General features: G+C 47.6%; 1 protein-coding gene across 3 annotated transcripts in view; it reads right to left on the bottom strand.

The window, feature by feature from the left end:
• LOC139276379 (probable C-mannosyltransferase DPY19L4) overlaps window positions 1-18843 on the bottom strand; it is a 128002-nt gene that overhangs the window by 58753 nt on the left and 50406 nt on the right. For all 3 annotated transcript variants that reach the window (XM_070894298.1, XM_070894277.1, XM_070894287.1), the window contains exons 4-6: window positions 14487-14577; window positions 13939-14060; window positions 3940-4085 (exon numbers count right to left, since the gene is read on the bottom strand). In XM_070894298.1, coding sequence (XP_070750399.1) covers window positions 3940-4085; window positions 13939-14060; window positions 14487-14577 — 359 coding nt within the window. The remainder of the gene's footprint in view (window positions 1-3939; window positions 4086-13938; window positions 14061-14486; window positions 14578-18843) is intronic.

Here is an 18843-nt window from a genome sequence, read left to right as displayed (position 1 = left end):
AGGGAGTTCTCAAAGTGTTCTGGTCAATATTTATCCCTTAACCAACATCACTAAAAACAGTTTATCGGTCATGTATCTCATGTGCGCAAATTGGCTGCAGTGTTTCCCTATATTACAACAGTGACTACACTTCTAAAGTATTTCAATGGCTGTAAAGCATTTTGGGACATCCTGAGGTCATGAAAGGTCCAAATGAATGTTTTTAATTAAAAGGAAAGGACTTGCAATGAAATAGTCATCACAAATCAACATCTGTAATGGCAATATCTACACTAAATTTGATTGGCTAATGGATGTTAAAGTAGGTTAAAAAAAACTTCAGTAAGTATTAAAATAATGAATTCCTGCACCATTTATATTATAGAAGGAATTCTACACCTTCTTGAAAAAGCTGTTCTGTCATGCCTACTAATATCATGAAATATTTACTTTAGATTGGCATCTCATTGGAATTTAATTCCACAATATTTATAAACACAGACAAATTAAGAAATCAACTTTTTAAAGGGCAGTTGGTGGAGCAGATTCACATTACAATACATCATCCTAGAGTGGTAGAACAAGTGAGCATTTATGATTTCCCTTTACTGAATTTTCAATCTCACTTCCGCCATCCTGGGATTACGCCAAATAAAAGAAAGATAGAACTTGCATTTACATCACACTTTTCATATTCCCAGGATATCGTACAGCACTTCACAGAAAATAAATTACTTTTGAAACGTAGTCTCTGTTGTAATGTGGGGAAATGCGGCAGTCAATTTGCACACAACAAGGTCTCACAAACAGCAATGAGATAAATGATCAGAAAATGTGCGCTTTTAAAAAAAAAAGTATTGTTGGTCAGGCCACCGGGAAAAGTCACCTGCTCTTCTACAGATAGTAACATGGTATCCTTTATGTCCACCCGAGATGGAAGATGGGGCATTAATTTATGATCTCACCTGAAAGATGGCACTCTTAACAGTGCAACACTCCCTCAGTACTGCGCTGATCGTATATCATTCATATTTCATATGCCACACGTAAAAGACGACCTACAAATCACATTCATATCTGTGGTACCAATAAGTTAATCATGCCTCCAAGAGGGGGTACAGCAGCATAGTGGTTATGTTACTGGACTAGTAATCTAGAGCCTGAACCAATGATCCAGAGACACAAGTTCAAATCCCACCACAGCAGCTGGGGTATTTAAATTCAAATTAAATAAATCTGGAATTTTTTTTTTTAAAAGCTAGCATCAGTAATGGTGACCAATAAACTACCGGATTGTCATAAAAACCCATTTGATTCACTAATGTCCTTCAGGGAAGGCAATCTGCCATTCTTACCCAGTCTGGCCTATATGTGACTCCAGACCCACAGCAATGTGGTTGACTCTTAACTGCCCTCAGAGATGGCCGAGCAAGCCACTCAGTTGTATTCAAGAAGACAGCTCACCACCACCTTCTCAACGGCAATTAGGGACGGGCAATAAATGTTGGCCTTGCTGGCGACGTCCACATCCCATAAATGAATAACTTTATTCTTATTTTATTTAAAGAAGGCAAATTAAAAAGGTATTCATATATCAGTTAGTGTTGATTGAAACCCACATTTCCAAGAGGGCACACCCTTGCTCTCACCCAAGTCAAGCAGGGATCCTTCTTACATCACTACACAATGACGAAGGGTCATCGACCGGAAACTTTAACTGTTTTTCTCTCCACAGATGCTGCCTGACCTGCTTAGATTTCCAGCATTTTCTGTTTTTAATCTTTCTTACGTCACTCAGAAGCAAACCCCAAAAGTTGACCAAGCAACGTGACTTTTACACCTTTATCATCTCACTGAAAGTCAGTGGTCTGGAGTACCCAATAAAGTTGGTACAAAGCCCAGGGAAGACTTCACACTCCCAATAGGTATGCAGTGAATCCTCCGAGATAAAATGGACATCAGGCGAGGACAGGAACAGGCTCCTGTGATGCCCTCCTCTCCCTGGTAAAATAACCTGCCAGAATTGAATATATTGTCTCCCACATGAAGAGTGCATGAGGGACTGGAAGGCTACTGGTGCCCATGGAACTGTATCCCTGCAAGGTTCAGTGTCTTCAGGAAAGAAATGGAGAAAAATAGAAAAGTACAATAAAGGAATACAAATCATTCATTCTGAAAAATTGTGTGGATACATTCTATGACAGTGGAGTCACATGATGCCTGTACATAGAAACAAAGGTCGATTTTCGGTCATGTACGGATGCATTTCAGGCAAGCATAGTATTTTATGAAGTTCACTGATTTAAATACAGTGACCTTAGAGCAGAGAAGGTTATGGGGATATTCAATAGATGTGTTCAAATTTGTGAAGGATTTTGACAGACAAGAGAAACTGTTTCCATTGGCAGGAGGATCAGTAATCAGAGGTCACAGATTTAAGATAATTGGCCAGAAAGAGGGAGAGAGATTAGGAGATTTGTTTTTTTACAGTGATTTGTTATGATCTGGAATGCACTACCTGAAAAGGTGGTGGAAGCAGAATCAACAGTAACTTTCAAAAGGGAATTGGATAAATACTTGAAAAGGAGACAGTTGGAGGGCTATGGGGAAAGAGCAGAGGAGCGTGACTAATTGGATAGCTCTTCAATGAGCCGGCAGACACAATGGACCGAATGGCCCCTTTCTGCGCTGTGTGATTCCATGAAATACAGTACTGAACTCACTGAGTTTTCACTGTACAGATTGGGCCATGCACTTGAGCACTGGCAAGATATCAGCACAGAAGCAGATTTAATGAGCTGCTACTATACCTTAAAAGGACAGCAATAACTCCAAGCAATGCAAGATAGCAGCAAGCAAAATGACAACTTCAATGCAAAGTGATGTTGAGGGTACTGCCAGAACCCCTTTATCAGGAGATCTGTGACTGTGATGCTAAAGGAGGCACAGTAAAACAGTGGTGTCATTTTTGAATCCAAGGGGCACCCTCCTAAGAAATCTGCAATGTGGGCTGCCAATGAAGATGAATGCCATGTTGCATGTGAGGAAGTCATCAGCTCAGAAGATAAAAAAAAACATGCTGTGGAAGTTTGCCAAATGTATCCTGAATGTTGCAGCATCTTGAAGAGTACAAAGCCCCCTTCCTGCTGGTCACTTTTCTTCAAGCAAGTGATAAAATCATTCACTGCAATAAATAAGGTATCGGTAATCCGATGCATGGGGTTTTATTTGACAGATATCACCTGCGGCAGCTTAACAAAACAAAACAGTTGCACAGAAGTTAAAGCCAGTAGTGATTTTCACTACCAGGATTGAAATTTGCAGGTCAGAATGTGGAAGAGGGCAAGGTTCTGAGACTGCTTCTCTGATGTAGTGTTTATATATTTTTGGGAGCATGCCCATGCAACTCTGACTTCGGCAAGAATGGGTTGGATCAGGAGCACTGGCCTCTGTGCAGTCCTGCAGAACTCATCCTCCAACTCCCCAAAGGGAAAAGGAATTTCTAGGTGAATGTCTATCCTATAAACATAAAGGTTTGGAATTAATTAATGCTAGAAACAAAAAATTAAACAGCAAAAATTCAGTGCAAAATAGGCAATAAAAAAAACATGCACAGAATTAAATGCAACAAAAGGAAACAAAAGAAAACAAAAACACCAGCTTAGTCACACCCAAAGCAGCTAAGCAGCTTAAGAGTGAATGTCAATAGCCAGGAAATTAGTTTGTAAATGTGCCCGTTTGAAACAGACCTTCAGCAATTGTGTCACATTTCAGTAGGAAATGGCAGAGTAGGGAAGTTCTATCCTAATTAGCACAATTTTTACATTCTTAATTAGACCCATGGGTCCCCTATAATACACTTGCATACAATTAAAGAACAGTCCACGAAGTGGAGTTACATAACTTGTTTATGAAGGTAAAACAAAAGAAAATATGATTTCTACATTAAGACACCCTTACCGGTTGATAATGTACCACACTACTGTAAGCATGCCTGCCATCCATGTCCCACTCAGCATCCAGCTTGTGACATATAGCGCAGTCACATAAACTGCTTGCAATCCAAATATTATGCCAATGTAAAAATACACTGGCTCAATTGCTTCCTACAAAAAAAATGCAAAGGAACAAAAGACATAATGCATTTTTTTTGCAAAGTAAGTTTATAGAGAATGGACAGGAATATTAAGCAGAGTCTCTAGGATGCTCCCTTTAGATATCATAGGGTAATTTCATGATCCTGACGCAGCCCCATCTCTGGCCCACGTTGCCTGCAAGCCCGGCTTCCTGCTGGGTGCCAAGCAACTACCCGTCATATTATATTTCTTTCAAAAGGGATTCAGAAAGGCATTTAGTTTACATTAATTAGGAAGTCACGAAGAATGGTGTTATTAATGTTACAGTGCAAACACCCACAAATATAACACAACTCTGCAGAAGAAATACTCCAGGATAAGGTAATACAATAACTTTATTCAATATTCATTAAAAATATGTATCCCTCCCAGAAGTCACCTTTCACAAAATATTAAAACACATTGTAGTAGGCATTATCATTTTTCGGAACTTGGTTCTTAAATCCGGTGTTTCTTTACTTAGCCATTGCAATGTGTGCTGCGGCAGAGGTGACTAACACTGCAAAAAGAACATAGCAGACAAGGGGGCCAAAAATGCCCTTTTCTACAAGGCCCGTCGGTGCGGACTGGTTGCTGAGTCTCTGCGGAAGGGCCGCCATTTTAAATATTGCCCTCCTTCAGTTTTGGAGCGGTGTAGGGGACCGCCCTGCCCATTTTCCTGCCGTGTCGTGCACACGCTGGCTCCTTCCCAAAATTGCCCCGCGGGAAATTGCCCCTTTCGAAAATTACCCCGCTAGAGCGGCACTGCCACCGGTAGCTTTTGCTGTCGGTACCCTTTCTGTGGCTGGACAGTGTGGCCGCCATTAAAAGGGAGGTGCCACTGCCAGCGACTCCATTTTTTTTAAATTGTCGGCCGACTGCTAGGTTGCTGCCAGGGCCATCAACAGGTAATCTGGCATCCCCTCTTGGGTGTCAGGTCGCTGGCCTGGCCAAAACCCTCCCTGGTGGCCCAGTCTTTACCACTAAAGTGGCTGCAGATTTTGCAGCGGCCCTCCCCTTTAACTGAAGGGGAGGGACATTGTGACGCATCAGCACGGCGCTGATGACTTGGATCGTTGGCCACTCCAACCCGCCCAGTTAGTGGTGGCTACTCCGACCCGACATCACTTCCGTCCCGATGATGAGACCACTTCCACCCCGCTGCAAAAGACTTGAATTTCTCCAGATTCTCCGCCCCATGCATTGGGGCGAACGGAACCCTGCAAAAACAGTTGGTGTGCCCCGTTTGAAGCGGAGGGCAATTTCAGCCCCGACGTCTCTCCATATCCAATATGTGATGGGTTTAAAGGGTACTCAAGTTAGTGTTTGCAGTTGAAAGCACGGTTTTCTGTAGGTTTGGCAAAACAGCTAAATTTGCTGTCTTGTGCATCTGTGCTGCTTTTCCCAGCTGCAATGATTAACGTCATCTGCCGCAATTCAAAGACAGAACTTGCGGAAAAATCCATGAAGATGATAGCTCATTTATTCATTTAATTTAATAGTGTAACTATTTGTACTGCACTTTTTTTGACAGACATGCAGTCAAGCCCCACCCCTCGTCATGCTCCGTCCCCCCCCTCCCCTCCGGTCCCGAATCATTCCCTCCACGTGGTGCAAAGAAGCAGGACCTGAGGCACTGACTCTCTTTGCCCACTCAGGCCCCGGCACTCTCTCCCCCTCCCCCGCCCCCCTCTCCCACCGGCCGGCCCGGGGCCGAGAGCAGCGACAGCGCGAGCAGAGAAGCGGTAAGGGGCCAATAGGAAAAGAGAGAGAGAGAGAGAGTGAGAGAGAGGGGCTAGGGGGAGAGAAAGGGAGAAAGAGAGAGAGAGAGAGAGAGAGGGGCTAGGGGGAGAGAAAGGGAGAAAGGGAGAAAGAGAGAGAGAGAGAGAGAGAGAGAGAGAGAGAGAGAGCGCGAGAGAGAGAGAGAGGCTGGGGTGGGGGGTAGGAGAGAGAGAGAGGCTGGGATGGGGGGTAGGGGGGAGAGAGAGGCGGGGGGGAAAAAGAGGCGGGGGGGGAAAGAGAGGCGGGGGGGGAAAGAGAGGCAGGGGGGGGAAAGAGAGGCGGGGGGGGGAAAGAGAGGCGGGGGGGGGAAAGAGAGGCGGGGGGGGGAAAGAGAGGCGGGGGGAGGAAAGAGAGGCGGGGGGAAAAGAGAGGCGGGGGGGAAAAGAGAGGCGGGGGGGAAAAGAGAGGCGGGGGGGAAAAGAGAGGCGGGGGGGAAAAGAGAGGCGGGGGGGAAAAGAGAGGCGGGGGGGAAAAGAGAGGCGGGGGGGAAAAGAGAGGCGGGGGGGAAAAGAGAGGCGGGGGGGAAAAGAGAGGCGGGGGGGGAAAAGAGAGGCGGGGGGGGAAAAGAGAGGCGGGGGGGGAAAAGAGAGGCGGGGGGGGAAAAGAGAGGCGGGGGGGAAAAGAGAGGCGGGGGGGGAAAAGAGAGGCGGGGGGGGAAAGAGAGGCGGGGGGGGAAAAGAGAGGCGGGGGGGGAAAAGAGAGGCGGGGGGGGAAAAGAGAGGCGGGGGGGGAAAAGAGAGGCGGGGGGGGAAAAGAGAGGCGGGGGGGGAAAAGAGAGGCGGGGGGGGAAAGAGAGGCGGGGGGGGGGAAAGAGAGGCGGGGGGGGGAAAGAGAGGCGGGGGGGGGAAAGAGAGGCGGGGGGGGGAAAAGAGAGGCGGGGGGGGGAAAAGAAAGGCGGGGGGGGGAAAAGAAAGGCGGGGGGGGGAAAAGAAAGGCGGGGGGGGAAAAGAAAGGCGGGGGGGGAAAAGAAAGGCGGGGGGGGAAAAGAAAGGCGGGGGGGGAAAAGAAAGGCGGGGGGGGAAAAGAAAGGCGGGGGGGGAAAAGAAAGGCGGGGGGGGAAAAGAAAGGCGGGGGGGGAAAAGAAAGGCGGGGGGGAAAAGAAAGGCGGGGGGGGAAAAGAAAGGCGGGGGGGGAAAAGAAAGGCGGGGGGGGGAAAGAAAGGCGGGGGGGGAAAGAAAGGCGGGGGGGGGAAAGAAAGGCGGGGGGGGGAAAGAAAGGCGGGGGGGGGAAAGAAAGGCGGGGGGGGAAAGAAAGGCGGGGGGGGGAAAGAAAGGCGGGGGGGGGAAAGAAAGGCGGGGGGGGGAAAGAAATGGCGGGGGGGGAAAGAAAGGCGGGGGGGAAAAGAAAGGCGGGGGGGGGGGGAAAAGAAGAGGCGGGGGGGGAAAAGAGAGGCGGGGGGGGAAAGAGAGGCGGGGGGGAAAAGAGAGGCGGGGGGGGGAAAGAGAGGCGGGGGGGGGAAAAGAGAGGCGGGGGGGGAAAAGAGAGGCGGGGGGGAAAAGAGAGGCGAAAGGAGAGGCGGGGGGGGGAAAAGAGAGGCGGGGGGGGGGGAAAAGAGAGGAGAGAGGGGGGGGGAAAAGAGGCGGGGGGGGAAAAGAGAGTCGGGGGGGGAAAAGAGAGGCGGGGGGGGAAAAGAGAGGCGGGGGGGGAAAAGAGAGGCGGGGGGGGAAAAGAGAGGCGGGGGGGGAAAAGAGAGGCGGGGGGGGAAAAGAGAGGCGGGGGGGGGAAAAGAGAGGCGGGGGGGGAAAGAGAGGCGGGGGGGGGAAAGAGAGGCGGGGGGGGGAAAGAGAGGCGGGGGGGGAAAGAGAGGCAGGGGGGGAAGCGGGGGAAGAGAGGCTGGTGTGGGGGGGGGGGAAGAGAGAGAGAGAGGGGGGGGAAGAGAGAGAGAGAGAGAGAGAGAGAGAGAGAGTGAGAATGGGAGGGGTGGAAGAGAGAAGTGATTGGTGATTGGTGGGGGGGGAAAGAGAGAGAGTGGATGGTGCAGAAAGAGAGAGAGGATAGGGGTGGGGAGGGGGAGGGAGGGAGAGAGAGAGAGAGAGAGAGAGAGAGAGAGAGAGAGAGAGAGAGAGAGAGAGAGAGAGAGAGAGGCTGGTGAGAGAGTGAGCGAGGGTGGAGGGTTGGGGTTGGGGGGCGGAAAAGAGAGGCTGGGGAGAGAGAGATAGAAGGGCTGGGAAGAGAGAGGCTGGGGGGGGGGGGGGGGGGGGGGCACGAGCGAGGCTGGGCCGGGGGGGGGGTGGAGAGCGAGCGAGGCGGGGGGGGGACGTGGGAGTGAGTGAGGCTGGGGCGGCAGTGGAGAGCGAGCGAGGCTGGGGCGGGGAGGGGGTGAGCGACGGAGGCTGGGGCGGGGAGGGGGGAGTGAGGGAGGCTCGGGTGGGGCATGCACTTGGACTGTCTTCTGGGGAGCTCCGTCACTTCAGGAAGTCAAATTTGCAAAGTCAGTAAGACCTTGGGATGGGCGGTTTCAATTACACATTCCTGTGAAACCTCAGGGTGTGGCGTATCCTCCAAGGGGACCAATCATAGACAAAAGGTGGAGCATGGTAGCCATTTTTGCAGTACAAATAAACAGATCCTTAATTTAAGGAAAGCTTAAAAGGTATCAGGATGAGGAGAGTTATTTTTCTGATCAGGATTTGAGGACAAGGCCATTGTTAGATCCTCATCCTGTTCTCAAGAGCAGCACCTTTAAACAGCCAGGCTCTGTATTGATTTTCAAGTCAGCAGCTTCACGTAGATCAGCACTTTCAATGGAGACTGTTGACAAGAACGTTAGAGCTAAGCACGTACTACCCTTAGCCCTCACCTTTGCAGCTGGGACTGATGGTTGACATAAGGACAGTATTTTTGGCAGTCTCTCGTGGGTCAAGGAGCTGGAGTAATGGGCAGATACAACAACAACAACAACTTGTATTTATATAGCACTTTTAACGTAGTGAAACGTCCCAAAGCGCTTCACAGGAGTGTTATGAGATAAAAGAAAATTGACATCCAGCCGCAAAAGTAGAAATTAGCGCAGGTGACCAAAAGCTTGGTCAAAGGGGTACTTTTAAGGAGCGTTTTGAAAGATGGTAGAGAGGCGGAGAGATCGAGGCAGGGAATTCCAGAGCTTGGGGTCTTGGCAACAGAAGGTACGGCCACTAATGGTTGAGTGATTATAATCAGGGATGCTCAAGAGGACAGAATTAGAGGAACACTGACATCTCGGGGGGGCTGTTGGACTGGAGGAGATTACAGAGATAGGGAGCGGCGAGGGCATGAAGCGATTTCAAAATAAGGATGAGAATTTTGAAATCGAGGCATTGCTTAACTGGAAGCCAATGTAGGTCAGCGAGCACAGGGGTGATGGGTGAATGGGACTTGGTTTAAGTTAGGTCATGGGCAGCCGAGTTTTGGATCACCTCTAGTTTACATAGGGTGGAATGTGTGAGGCCAGCCAGGGGTGCAATGAAATCGTCAAATCTAGAGGTAACAAAAGTATGGATGAGGGCTTCAGCAGCAGATGAGTGGAAGCAAGGGTGGAGAAGGGCGATGTTACGGAGGTGGAAATAGTCTTAGTTAGTCTGTGGATATGTGGTCGAAAGCTAATTTCAGATTCAAATATGACACCAAGGTTGCAAACAGTGTGGTTCAGCCTCAGACAGAGGTTGAGGAGAGGGATGGAGTCAGTGGTTAGGGAACCAGATTTATGGCGGGTACCGAAAACAATGGCTTCGGTCTTCCCAATTGGAGAAAAGTGGTAGTGAGGTAGAGCTGGGTGTCGTCAGCATACATGTGGAAACTGACGCTGTGCTTTCGGATGATATTGCCAAGGGGCAACATGTAGATGAGAAATAGGAGGGGGCCCAAAGATAGATCCTTGGGAGACACCATAGGTAATGATGCGGGGGCAGGAAGACAAGCCTTTGCAGGTAACTCTCTGGCTACAATTAGATAGATAAGAATGGATCCAGGCAAACATAGAAACATAGAAAATAGGGGGAGGAGTAGGCCATTCGGCCCTTCGAGCATGCATCACCATTCAATATGATCATGGCTGATCATGCAACTTCAGTACCCCATTACTGCTTTCTCTCCATATCCCTTGATCCCTTTAGCCGTAAGGGCTATATCTAACTCCCTTTTGAATATATCTAACGAACTGGCCTCAACAACTTTCTGTGGTAGAGAATTTCACAGGTTCACAATTATCTGACTGAAGAAGTTTCTCCTCATCTCGGTCCTAAATGGCTTACCCCTTATCCTTAGACTGTGACCCCTGGTTCTGGACTTCCCCAACATCGGGAACATTCTTCCTGCATCGAACCTGTCCAGTCCCGTCAGAATTTTATATGTTTCTATGAGATCCCCTCTCATCCTTCTAAACTCCAGTGAATAAAGGCCCAGTCAATCCAGCCTCTCCTCATATGTCAGTCCAGCCAACCCGGGAATCAGTCTGGTGAACCTTTGCTGCACTCCCTCAATAGCAAGAACGTCCTTCCTCAGATTAGGAGACCAAAACTGAACACAATATTTCAGGTGAGGCCTCACCAAGGCCCTGTACAACTGCTCCTATACTCAAAACCCCCAGCTATGAAGGCCAACATACCATTTGCCTTCTTCACCGCCTGCTGTACCTGCATGCCAACTTTCAATGACTGATGTACCATGACACCCAGGTCTCGTTGCACCTCCCCTTTTCCTAATCTGCCACCTTTCAGATAATATTCTGCCTTCGTGTTTTTGCCCCCAAAGTGGATAACCTCACATTTATCCACATTATACTGCATCTGCCATACATTTGCCCACTCACCTAACCTGTCCAGGTCACCCTGCAGCCTCTTAGCATCCTCCTCACAGCTCACACCACCACTCAGTTTCGTGTCATCTGCAAACTTGGAGATATTACACTCAATTTCTTCATCCAAATCATTAATGTATATTGTAAATAGCTGGGGTCCCAGCACTGAGCCCTGCGGCATCCCACTAATCACTGCCTGCCATTCTGAAAAGGACCCATTTATCCCGACTCTCTGCTTCCTGTCTGCCAACCAGTTCTCTATCCACGTCAGTCCATTACCCCCAATACCATGCGCTTTGATTTTGCACACCAATCTCTTGTGTGGGACCTTGTCAAAAGCCTTTTGTAAGTCCAAATACACCACATCCACTGGTTCTCCCTTGTCCACTCTACTAGTTACATCCTCAAAATATTCCAGAAGATTTGTCAAGCATGATTTCCCTTTCATAAATCCATGTTGACTTGGACCGATCCTGTCACTGCTTTCCAAATGCGCTGTTATTTCATCTTTAATAATTGATTCCAACATTTTCCCCACCACTGATGTCAGGCTAACCGGTTTATAATTACGTTTTCTCTCTCCCTCCTTTTTAAAAAAAGTGGTGTTACATTAGCAACCCTCCAGTCCATAGGAACTGATCCAGAGTCGATAGATTGTTGGAAAATGATCACCAATGCATCCACTATTTCTAGGGCCACTTCCTTAAGTACTCTGGGATGCAGACTATCAGGCCCCGGGGATTTATCGGCCTTCAATGCCATCAATTTCCCTAACACAACTTTCCGCCTAATAAGGGTATCCTTCAGTTCCTCCTTCTCATTAGACCCTCGGTCCCCTAGTACTTCCGGAAGGTTATTTGTGTCTTCCTTAGTGAAGACAGAACCAAAGTATTTGTTCAATTGGTCTGCCATTTCTTTGTTCCCCCAATATAAATTCACCTGATTCTGACTGCAAGGGACCTACATTTGTCTTCACTAATCTTTTTCTCTTCACATATCTATAGAAGCTTTTGCAGTCAGTTTTTATGTTCCCTGCAAGCTTACTCTCATACTCTATTTTCCCCCTCCTAATTAAACCCTTTGTCCTCCTCTGCTGAATTCTAAATTTCTCCTAGTCATCAGGTTTGCTGCTTTTTCTGGTCAATTTATATGCCTCTTCCTTGGATTTAACACAATCCCTAATTTCCCTTGTTAGCCACAGTTGAGCCACCCTCCCAGTTTTATTTTTACGCCAGACAGGGATGTACAATAGTTGAAGTTCATCCATATGATCTTTAAATGTCTGCCATTGCCTATCCACCGTCAACTCTTTAAGTATCATTTGCCAGTCTATCCTAGCCAATTTACGTCTCAAACCATCGAAGTTACCTTTCTTAAAGTTTAGGACCCTAGTCTCTGAATTAGCTGTGTCACTCTCCATCTTAAATGAAGAATTCTACCATATTATGGTCACTCTTCCCCAAGAGGTCTCACACAACAAGATTGCTAATTAGTCCTTTCTCATTACACAACACCCAGTCTAGGATGGCCAGCTCTCGAGTTGGTTCCTCGACATATTGGTCTTGAAAACCATCCCTTATACACTCCAGGAAATCCTCCTCCACCGTATTGCTACCAGTTTGGTTAGCCCAATCTTTATGTAGATTAAACTCACCCATGATAACTGCTGTATCTTTATTGCAAGCATCCCTAATTTCCTGTTTGATGCCATCGCCAACCTCACTACTACTGTTTGGTGGTCTGTACACAACTCCCACTAGCGTTTTTTGCCCTTTGGTGTTTTGCAGCTCTACTCATACAGATGCCACATCATCCAAGTTAATGACCTTCCTTACTATTGCATTAATCTCATCTTTAATCTGCAACGCTACCCCACCTACTTTTCCTTTCTGTCTATCCTTCCTGCATGTTGAATACCCCTGAATGTTGAGTTACCAGCCTTGGTCACCCTGGAGCGATGTCTCCGTAATCCCAATTACATCATATCCATTAACAGCTGTCTGCGCAGTAAATTCATCCACCTTATTACGAATGCTCCTCTCATTGAGACACAGAGCCTTCAGGCTTGTTTTTTTTTTTTAAATACTCTTTGTCCTTTTAGAATTATGTTGAAATGTAGCCCTTTTTGATTTTTGTCTTTGATTTCTCTGCCCTCCACTTTTACTTATCTCCTTTCTACCTTTTGCGTCTGCCCCCATTTTACTTCCCTCCGTCTCCCTGCATAGATTCCTATCCCCCTGCCATATTAGTTAAACCCTCCCCAACAGCACTAGCAAACACTCCCCCTAGGACATCGGTTCCGATCCTGCCCAGGTGCAGACTGTCCGGTTTGTACTGGTCCTACCTCCCCCAGAACCGGTTCCAATATCCCAGGAATTTGAATCCCTCCCTCTTGCACCATTCCTCAAGCCACGTTTTCATCTTAACTATCCTGCTATTTCTACAGTGCAGTCCCACCCAGCTGGACGATGGTGGAGAGGCATTGGAGACAGATTGAGTTGGAGGTTGGAGATGGGGCAGTAGTTACAAGGACGGAGGGGTTGAGGGTTGGTTTTCTGACGAGAGGGGCGATGACGGTAGATTTGAGGGAGAGGGGGACAGTAACTGAGGAGGGAGAATTGTTAACTATGTCAGCTAACATGGGAGCCAGAAAAGGAAGTTAGGTGGTCAGCAGTTTGATGGGAATAGGATTAAGGGAGCAGGGAGTGGGTCTCATGGACAGAATGAGCTCGGAAAGGTCATGAGGAGAGATCGGAGAGAAAGGAAAGAAACTGGAGAAAGATGTGAGGTCAGGGCTAGGGCAGGGGGGATCTTCGAGGAAGTTTGGCCCGGTGGGCTACGGGAAGGAAGGGATGAGGCAGAGGCGGCCGAACGGATGGTCTCAATCTTAGAGACAAAGAAATCTCGAAGTCTACACAGGAGAGCTGCAACAAGCAGATATTACCAACAGGAATACTGGAGACAAGTGCTGCCATAGTGGACGGATGCAGGTGAGCAGGGAGAGGCAGAGTAATCAGCAGTGTACAATAATTTGGGGATCATCCACCAATTTCTATTATCTACAGGGGCTATTACTCCATTATGGCAAACTATCAGGGCTCTGTTGTATCGGACATAGCTACCCTCAAGAACCTATAATAGTGGTGTTCTTATTGCTACAAATCCCAACATCACAAAAACATTTATCCATAGCACTTTTAATGACTTCATTTTCAGAATAAAATGTTTAAATAAATTGCATTCAAACAAAGTGTCTACAGATACAGTACACATTGGCGAATTACGTACCTGACTACCAGTAATGCGGTATAGAATACCAGTAAAGACCTCTGGATACAGATTGATTTGTTGCACTGAATTAAGGGTCCTTAACGATAATGTCTTGTTGTCATGTGTCAATTCAAAAAGGCCTAATAGTAAAATAGTAACATACTGAGCAAATCACTTTTATACAACATTATATGTAACTAAGTTCCTTCTCGTATAGTCTTTCGCCATGAAAGATAGTTTGGTTACACATCAGGATGACCATACCAGTGAGACGGTCACCAGTAGTGAAGCGGGACAAGCAAGCAAATTCTCAGGTCTAACTGCACAATGGGTTGCAAACATACAATAAATTAATACAGATTACATTGCAGACCACCCAAAATAAATATTTACACTTCAGTTACAAGCTTTAACAAACCCTAGACAATAGTGGGGCAAAATCACACGTCACTCCCAGAGACAGTAAAGTTAAAAGTGCTACTAAAGGCTATGAGTAGTGTTAACTGATTGTTTGTGGTTTGTGGGGAAAATCTACCAAACATACATTGCAAAATTTATTAAAATACCTTCTTGGATTGACGTTGCCTGCAACATCTTTTTATAATAGTAGTAGTACAAGCCACTGTCCGCTTGAAAAGAGATTTCTCGTTCAAGATCCTAAAGGGCACAAAAACAAACAAGGTTGGTGAGGGCATTTAGCATTGTTCCTATGTAACAACTAAGTTGACAGTGAGAAACCTGAAATTTGTCTTTCAATGACTTTCATGTTTAAAAATAAACCGTATTTGCTGATGCACAGAGTGGCCTGCAGAGTGGTTTTAAACAGTGTGCCGGATTTTTGGTAGGTTTGCGACCAGTTTCGCGGCGCAATTTAACCCTCTGCGGCAAAAACCTGGTCGCAAATCCCAGGCGGGATCCTCGGGTACTAGTTTGCGGCGGCGGTTTCAAGCACCGCCGGGGAGAGGTGCGACAATGTGCAACGACTCGGATTGCATTTGCATCTGAGTTTCGGCTCTCTCCCAACCCGTACGCCACGCCCAGAGTAACAACAGGTCAAACCTGTTCATGCAGCCCTGCCAGCAGCGGTAAGTATGAAAACCTGCTAAAAAGGTAAGTTAAAGTTTTTATTTATTTATTTATTTTTCAGCGATTACATAGTTAAGGGTCTTGTAAATGTTTTTGGAATTTTTTTTTCTTTTTCCCCCCTCCCAAGGCCTCTCTCGCAGCGCTCCCAGCCCCGGACTAAAGTTGCCAAAACTCGCAGTTTGCACCGCGAATGCTTGTGCAACGCCTCAGTTACGAGTGGAGACATAAAGGCCGAAAATTCAAGCTAAAAATGGTAGCACAGCGAAAACTGTACCATGTACCGCTATCGTTTTCGCCAAAAACCCTGAAAGCCAAAAATCCGGCCCTTAAAGTTGGGAATTTGGAGAAAGTGGGAATTTGGTGCGGGGGGCGAGGGAGCGGGGAGGGGGGAGGGTGCGAGGGGGGAAGGAGGCATTGCTTTTGCCTCCAATACTTGTAGTGCTTTGTGTTACAGGTAAATATTTAATTTAATCTACCTATAACTTAAACTATATCTAATAATTAATTTTAAAACTAAGTTAAGTAACTACTAGGGCCTAGAAATTGAGCTAGTTACCGCCACCCGTTAACGGCAGTATCCTTAAAATAAAATGGCAGCTGCCGCTCTAATGCCCATCTCTGGTGCGGGACTCGGCGGCCGCCATTTTGGTGAGGGCCACAGCGCAGCCATTAGCAGCGCTGGCCCTGGACATGAAAATCTGGAGAGTGTGATGTCAATTGGCGTGCAACACTGACTTAACAGCACGCTCTGCGAACATGGATCTTTATGCTGAGTGTAACGCTGGGTCCTAAGCTCGCTCTGAAAAGTGAGCATGTAGCAGACCGACAGAGAAGCTGTCAGCACTTCTTAAAAGGTAAACATACATCTTTCAGGTAAGTTTGCATTTAAGCTTTTGGACTGGATTTTTATTTATTTTGTTGAAGTAGTGGCTCGGTGCAATAGATGTTAAGTGTTTTTTTATTCTTCCGGGGGATGTGGGCGTTGCTGGCAAGACCATCATTTATTTCCCATCCCTAATTGGCAGTGAGAAGATGGTGGTGAACCGCCTTCTTGAACCGTTGCAGTCTTTGTGGTGAAGGTACTCCCACAGTGCTGTTAGGAAGGGAGTTCCAGGATTTTGACCCAGCGCCGATGAAGGAACAGCGATATATTTCCAGGATAGTGTGTAACTTGCAGGTTTACAGCGCTCACAAATTTTTAGGCCAAAAATTCAGCTCAGAGTCGTTGAGCTGGTGTCCAAGATGTAGTCATTGCAGGGCACCAGGGAGGGGGAAAAGTTACCTGACACTTTGATCCAGGAGGCGGTGACACCCCTTAAATTAGGTAGTGGTCTAGGTCTGGTTAGTGGTCAGGGACAGGAGGAGTGACAGCAACTCAGTCAGGTAAAGGGACCCCAGGTGCAGTGCTGGAGGCCCTTATCCAACAGGCACAAGGTTCTTTCTGACTGTGTGGATGAAGGCAAAGTATGCAAGGTGGATGAGAAAACTGAACAAGACACCGTGCAGGAGGCCATTCAAGTGGTGGTGGGGGGGTGAAAAAGGAATCTGGTAGTGGTAGGGGACAGTATAGTCAGGAGTATATGTACTCCGCGATCAGGAGATCTGAAGGCTGTGTTGCCTGCCCCGTGCCAGGGTTAAGGATATTTCCTTGAGGCTGGAGAAGAATTTGGAGTGGGAGGGGGAGGATCCAGTTGTCGTGGTCCAAGTAAGAACCAACAACATAGGTAGAACTAAGAATGTGGTTATGCTGAGAGTGTGTGAGGAGTTAGGGTCCAAATTAAAATGCAGATCCTCACAGGTAATAATCTATGGATTACTATCTGAGCCATGCACAAATTGGCATAGGGACAAGCAGATCAGGGTCAAAGAGAGGTATGGGAAGAAAGGATTTCGATTCACGAGGGCACTGGCATCATTACTGGGGAACGAGGGAGCTGTTCCATTGGTTTTGGCCATTTACGCCACTTTGGCCAGCAAAAACTTACTCCAGATCGACTTAGGTCAGCGTATGTGATCAGCTCTGAAAAACCTTGCGGGCAGTGAAGAAAAAGCAGCGCACATTCGGCAGACATTAGGGCAGGGATAGGGGAGGGAAGGGAACTTGGTTGTTGAGAGGACCTCAACAACCAAGCACCAAACATTGCAAGGAAAAACTCAAACAATTAAAATACTAATAAAAATGAAGTAAATCCTACCGGAGAAATGCGAGCTGCTGGCCGTGATGTCACGGTGGCGGGGGGGTAGCCAGAGAGAGAGAGAGAGAGAGAAAGAGAGAGAGAGAGAGAGAGAGAGAGAGAGAGAAAAAGAGAGAGAGAGAAAAAGAGAGAGAGAAATGCTGATATACAAAACACTCTTTCTCCCCAACCTCCCCCCCGCAATACATTCTATCTCTCCATCCCCGCCACCCCAATACGCTCCACCGCCCCCCCATGCACTCTTTTCTCTCCTCCTCCCCCCAAAACTCTCCTCACGCCCCCCCCCCCCAATAGACTCCTCCCCCCACTCCCCCCCCCAAGACTCTTTCTCTCCCACAGGCCAAAAAGCTCTCCTCCTCCCCCCTCCATACACTCTGTCTCTCCCCCACCCCCCAAAAACTCTCCTCCTCCCGCCCACAAAACGCTTCTCCTCACCCCCAATACGCTCTTTCTCTCTCCCACCACCACCCCGCCCCCCCCAAAACTCTCCTCTTCCACCCCCCCAACCTCCCGCAAATCAAAACTTTCAATAAATAAAAAAATAAAACCGAAGTCCTACCTCGCCCGGGAACTGAGCGGACCGGCCGGTCGGTGCGGGAGGCCACTCGGCCAGGGATAGGGTGCGGCGAGATCGGGGCGTCCCTTCGCCGGGGGATAGGGGCTGCGAGCATCGGGTCCTGCTCACAGCCCACAGGAGCCGCCTGGGAGGGCAGGAGCATGCGCGCAGCCTCAGTGAGTATGCACGTAGGTGCCGGCACTGCTTTCGGCACTAGCCTGTTGCTCCGCCCCCCCCCACTTCAGAATGCACGCCACGCCGGGACTCGGAAGAGCGGTCAGGTTGGGGGCGCCCTTTTCAGCGTGCAAAGTCGGCGCACTTTGGACAAAGTTGGGCCCAAAGAATCGTCACTTGGAAGATCAGGAAGTTGAATCAGTATGGATGGAGATAAGAAATAACAAGGGGCAGCAAAAAACACTGGTGGGAGTAGTTTCCAGGCCCCCTAACAGTAGCTATACCATTGGACAGAATACTAAGCAGGAAATAATAGGATCTTGTAACAAATGCAATAATCGTGGGGTAATCTTCAAATTGGCAAAGGTAGTCTGGAAGACGAATTCATAAAATGCATTCGAGACAGCTTTCCAAAACAATACATCGTGGAACCAACAGGCAAGGCTATTTTAGATGTTGTATTGTGTAATAAGATGTGTTTAATTAGTAATCTCAATAGTAAAGGATCCTCTGGGGAAGAGTAATGATAATACGATGAAAGTCACATACACAAGTCTGAAACTAGAATCTTAAACTTAAACAAAGCAAATTACAAACGTATGAGAGGCGAGTTGGTTAAAGTAGATTGGGAAATTAGGTTAAAAGGTATGACGGTAGATAAGCAGTGGCAAACATTTTAAGAAATATTTCAAAATTCTCAATGACTATACATTCCATTGTGAAATAAAAACTCCATGGGAAAAGTGATCCATTTGTGGGTAGCTAAGGAAGTTAAGGATAGTATTAGTTTAAAAGATGAGACGGTGGAGTGAGAGGGCACGAGAGGCGGGGGAGGGCGCGAGAGAGAGAGTGGGAGGAGAGAGAGAAAGAGTGAGAGAGAGAGAGAGAGAGAGAGAGAGAGAGAGAGCGTGG

Source organism: Pristiophorus japonicus, chromosome 1 (assembly GCF_044704955.1).
Source record: "Pristiophorus japonicus isolate sPriJap1 chromosome 1, sPriJap1.hap1, whole genome shotgun sequence".
NCBI classification, from domain to species: Eukaryota; Metazoa; Chordata; class Chondrichthyes; family Pristiophoridae; genus Pristiophorus; species Pristiophorus japonicus.
Note: the sequence above shows the minus strand (reverse complement) of the source record. Positions and strands in the feature narration are given on the sequence as shown.